This window comes from Empidonax traillii, unplaced genomic scaffold, assembly GCF_003031625.1.
Source record: "Empidonax traillii isolate 1590-97213 ecotype Southwest subspecies unplaced genomic scaffold, ASM303162v1 scaffold725:size316836, whole genome shotgun sequence".
In the NCBI taxonomy this organism is placed as follows: Eukaryota; Metazoa; Chordata; class Aves; order Passeriformes; family Tyrannidae; genus Empidonax; species Empidonax traillii.
This window is the reverse complement of record NW_020955918.1, coordinates 311,609-316,836: the sequence shown is the minus strand read 5'-3', so window position 1 is coordinate 316,836 and position 5,228 is coordinate 311,609. Positions and strand designations below refer to the sequence as shown.

At 38.4% G+C, this 5,228-nt stretch overlaps 1 protein-coding gene across 1 annotated transcript in view; it reads left to right on the top strand.

Moving 5' to 3' along the window:
* Nucleotides 1-83: 83 nt before the first annotated feature.
* Nucleotides 84-5,228, top strand: part of LOC114066035 (sodium/hydrogen exchanger 4-like) — a gene marked incomplete at its 5' end in the record, with an annotated part of 32,440 nt that continues 27,295 nt past the window's right edge. The window contains one exon of the mRNA XM_027900419.1: nucleotides 84-554. Within this exon, the coding sequence (XP_027756220.1) occupies nucleotides 84-554 (471 nt within the window). The remainder of the gene's footprint in view (nucleotides 555-5,228) is intronic.

Genomic DNA, 5,228 nt, shown 5'->3' with positions numbered 1-5,228 from the left:
TCTGAAGACAAAATATTCAAACACAGGCAAAACATCTGTCTGACATCAGGTTGCTTTAAACTTGAATAATATCCTAATGTTTTATTCAAGGTTTTCATATCTATCACCGATTACCAAGACTCATGCCTGAAAGCTGCATCCTGATTGCCATTGGAGCACTGGTAGGAGCAATCATCTTTGCTTCGCATCACAAATCTCCACCAGTGATGAACTCAAGTATTTACTTCTTGTATCTCCTTCCACCCATTATCCTGGAGGAGGGTTATTTCATGCCAACTCGCCCATTTTTTGAAAACTTTGGGTCCATTCTGTGGTGGTCTGTTATGGGATCTCTGCTAAACTCATTTGGGATTGGCCTCTCCCTCTATGGAATCTGTCAGATCAAAGCCTTCGGCCTGACCGACGTGAACCTGCTGCAGAATCTGCTCTTTGGCAGCATGATTTCAGCGGTGGATCCTGTGGCAGCGCTGGTAGTTTTTGAAGAAGCCTCTGTTAACGAGCAGCTTTACATGATGATCTTCGGAGAGTCATTGCTAAATGATGGCATAACTGTGGTGAGTTTCTTTCTACTCCTTGTCTTCCCTTCTTTGGGGTCTTGTGGTTTGTAGGCTTATTGGGCACAGGACAAGAGCAGTTTTAAGGAGATTCTAGATACATTATTTATTTTATGGATACTCTATTCCATTACCCAAAAGGGATTTTAATGTATGTAAAAATTACATCTTATATGAACTCTTTCAAAAGCCTGTATTTTAGAGCTGCTGGAAGAGGGAAGCACATATATACACACGAGAACTCATCTTGCTCTTGCATTCACTGAAGAGAATGGGTGAGATACAGCTGATTTTCCTGGTAAGACCTAGGAATGGTCTTGACATTATGCATGGAAATACACAGAAAACTGTACTGCTTAGAGACTGAGGGAAGCAGGGGTAGAAATATGGGAGACCCTGCTTTGTCATATGTCTGAGAAAGCCCTCTGAAAAAAAAAAAGAAATCCAAATGTGGACAACCTCTGGAAGCCATACTCTATCCTCCAGCCCTTCCTAGGAAGTTCCTGAGAGACCTTAGAGAGCAATTCCAAATGTAATTAATAACACTGCATAACTGTTTCTAACAGTAAAAAAATTGACATCTGACAAATGCTCACCTATTTTGGCAGCCTTATCTCAAGTATCCTGAAACAACGCTTCTAGAATAAGAGAGATTTTGATTGGTTGGTTGTTTTTTATTGTTGTTGTTAGTTGTTGTTTTTCTCTTTTAATAGGAAAAGAATGCTTTTACAGAGCTTCTTTCGCTAATATTTTCCCCCATATCTCATTAGTTCTGCTAAAATTGGAGCAATCTGAAACTCTAGCTGTAAAGCAGAAGTGGTAAGAACACTTAGAACACACATGTTTTTCAAGGAAGAAATTTCAAGCAGGAAATTTATTGCTCAGAAACCAACAGCTCTGCTCCTGTGCTGCAAGTTAATGGCAGGTTAAGGAGTTTCGTTAGATAAGATCTTTACAGAATTTAAATCACAGGAATCTAAGACACATAAAAACTATTCAGATACTGCTATACATGAGGTGCAGCACAACTTGGACTTGTAAAATCTGTATAAAGTTCACTGCTGAAAGGCATCATGGGAAAAGTGCAGTTTATGAGTGATAAGAAAAGGAAAAAGAAAAAAGTAATTACTTGCAGCCACAACCTATTGATCATAAATCCTTCCTCTTGTTGAATGTAGGCTGATGTAGAACTAAGGGACAAATGTTGCTTCATTTACATGCAAACTATCTATGTAGTAAAATCCAGGATGCATCTATCACTTACACTTATCTTTTTGGTTCCTTTAAGTGCAAACCTCAAAAAATTAATACCTCTTTACTCTGAAAGAGCTTGTTTCATGCTCTTTTTTGACTGGCTCACTGCATTGCCTTTCCCTTTCTCCCAGCTGTTATTTACGTCCCAGCTCCAACTCCTGATGGTATTTACACGAGCTTTCAGTCAGGATCCTGTTACAGCAGAAATGTTTAAAGACAGAAGGCCTTTTAAGACAGTGGTATATAGGCACTCAGCTTCAATAGGTGTGTTAGTAAAAGAGATGAAAGGGTTGTACATGGGGCATGCTGGCTACAACACTGTGAGTTCCCACTGCCCCCACACACTTATCTTTGGGGCTCTTCTCACAGCAGCTGTTTTGCAAGCAGTTTGTCAGCTTCTGCTATTGCATCAACTACCACTCATCCATTTTCTGGGTATTTCAGTTTTCAAAATCTCTACCTGTCTTCATGCTTGAGAAGACTGAAGTACTTGTCACCTGAATGGAGTCCAATGGGTGGCTTTCTCCTCCCTGATATCCCATTTCCTTTAAAATAAAACTATTTATCTCAGGTGTCTTATCTTACCATTTCCTTCTTTTTCTCTCTTAACCATTTCATTTAACTCTATGTGTTTAAAAAAGATAATATCTCCAAGATATATTAAGCATACATATTTTTTTATTGTTTAAATACAAATATGCCCTGGTTCTCTCCAGTCTGGTTATCAGCTAGAAAATTTTCTACCCAGCAGGAGAAACTGGTATGAATTTTGTTGAACTTGTGTATTACATTTGAGGCAACAGTAGCTGTCTCCTACATTTAGTTCAATATCCTGGTATTAAAAAATCACAAAAGAACAGATAGGGTAATTTGAATTATGATCTAGAAGTTATGCCTTTGACTTGAAGAGAGAAAGTGGAAAATTTACACTTTTTACCCATTGGTACTTTTTCCTATTCTCCACAGTAGGGCCATGTCTGTGGATGGAACAAGAAGGTTCCAAGTCCTGTTAATTGCACCCCATTGTTTCTGAGTGCATCAGAATAGCTCAGACAGCAACAGGACTGGTCTTAGCATATATCATACATTAGTGGAGTTTTAAAGCCCTGTTCAAAATAGTTATGTTGGTAAATCCAGTGCAGAGCTTATTCAAACCTGAATACAGGTGGAGCAAACTGATTTTGCTGGAAAATGTTTCAGGCAGCCGAAGCTCTGCTCCTGCATATACACAGATCATTTTGTTTCTCAACAGGGGCTGAGCACATGTATGCATCAGGAAGTGGAATATTCCCTGACTGCTTCATCTCTGAGGCTTGATTTTAGAAACACTGAGAACACCTATATATCATGCTGTACTCAAAATGAGTGCAAGTGACTATATTCTCTAATGGCACCATTTCTTCTTTGTATGCAGCAGAACTGTTTAATCTAATACATGTTGAAGACCCAAGTAAAATTATTGAGGGAATCTGAATTTGCCCATCTGGTGTCACTGAGGAAGGCTTTGATAAGTGGGATGTATGGGTGCTAGGAAGGAGGATGGAGACAATCTCTGCTACTGGATGTTAAACTTGATCCACTGTGTACAGAGTACAACTAACTACAGCGGTCATTATGAATCATCAGGGTGGTAAGAAAAAGTTACCAAAACTGCCTGTGTTTGTGGTTAAGGCAGTCACCTGACACTTTTTTCCCCCAATGCTTCTGATGGGGATGGCGTGTGCAATAATTATATATAGACAGCTGGAGCACAGAGCAGTCCCTGGGGAGTCCCCTGTGGGTGTCAGTGTTATGCTCTCTCCTTCTCTTCCTGGCTCTAAGAGCCTCCCAGTGGTACACCACCACACAGTAGCATCCTCTCCGAAAAGGCCATTCTCAGAGTTGCTAAAGGACACCAACTATCAATCCACCCCTTCTTTTTGAGTGAATAAAAGCATCCTAAGCTGATTCAGGCTTTCCTACCGTGTAAAGAATGATAGTACTCCTTTTACTGTCATAAACACTGCAATGTAACTTAGCTGAGGAGCACTTACATGGAGCCTTACTTGTATGACACAGTGCAGGTTGTTATACAGAACAGTTTATTCCCACAAAGCATGTTACAAAAAAAAAAAAAAAGGAAATTATGTCATATTTCGATAATTTCTATTTTGATGCCAACTCAGTTAAATAATACAGACACTTTAGGAACTAGAAAAGGGGGAAAAAACTTGAAAAGTCATTTGTTGAGGATAACTTGCTTTATTTGCAAGTCAGCATAGATTCATACCTTGGTATCATTTACAAAGAACCACAATTCTTAGGAATAGGTTAAAGTCTATAGGAAAGGGAGAACAGAGAGAAAACAGACTCTGTAATTAAAAGCTATATGGTAGGTTCAGTGAGGTTTGCTTACTGAGGAGAATGAAAACCCTTTTCCTTATCTCCCACTGAACAGTTGAATGTCATACACTGGCATTAGGAAAAACCAGTTCTTTGTATTTTCTCACATGAAATATTTTGTTCTGCTTTGTCTGTCCCCCAGAAATATTAGCAGAGAGCCTCCTGGAGAACAGACTGTGTGACAGCCTCAAGGTCACATGTCCCCAGCAGCAATTTAAGATTAGATAGTAGCTGGGGAGTAATTATTATCCTAATGAACTTGACTCTTCTACCTGCAAATACCTGCTTTAATCTTCCTAATAACCTTCTGGAATTAACTAAATGAAGAAGAAAGACCAAAGAAAATCATAAAATGCAAATGATTTTGGTCTATTTTTTGTTTTTGAACTAATGCTTTGATGTAACAGCTTTGGAGAGCCGGTGTCTTTAGTTGTTTCCCAAATTCTCTTGAAAACTGAAAGGTGACTTTCATATGTTACGTACTCACTGTAAACAGACCTGACAGGACTTAATATTAACCAATTGTCAACAACCTCTAGGACCTTTTTATTACTACACCACTTATTACTATGGAAACTTTCTATTAGTTTCTAAAAGGTGAATGGAAGTGGAATATGCTGAAAATTTTCATCACCCATTTCCACAGAAAATAAATCATTGATAATAGAAGCATGATAAATTTTTCTGCTCTAAATTAAAGAAATTATCTTTACAGACCAAATTATACAACACGTTATAATAAAATTATAAATTGCAGTAAATTCAACCTTTCTTCTAATCTGATATTATTTTCCTTTAAATTTTGTAATTTCAAGCTTTTTAGCCAAAACGTACGTGTAAAGGGTCTTTAGGCCATTTAGAGTGCCACAGTTTTTGTTTCTTACTTTGAAATTGTTCCCTCGGGAGGAGGTTAAGTGGCATCAAACCCATATATATATATATGAGGATAGAGAAACTTCATTTATCTAGCTGGAGAGAATATGAAATTGAGGCTATCATTTTCCCTTCCCTTCCCTTCCCTTCCCTTCCCTTCCCTTC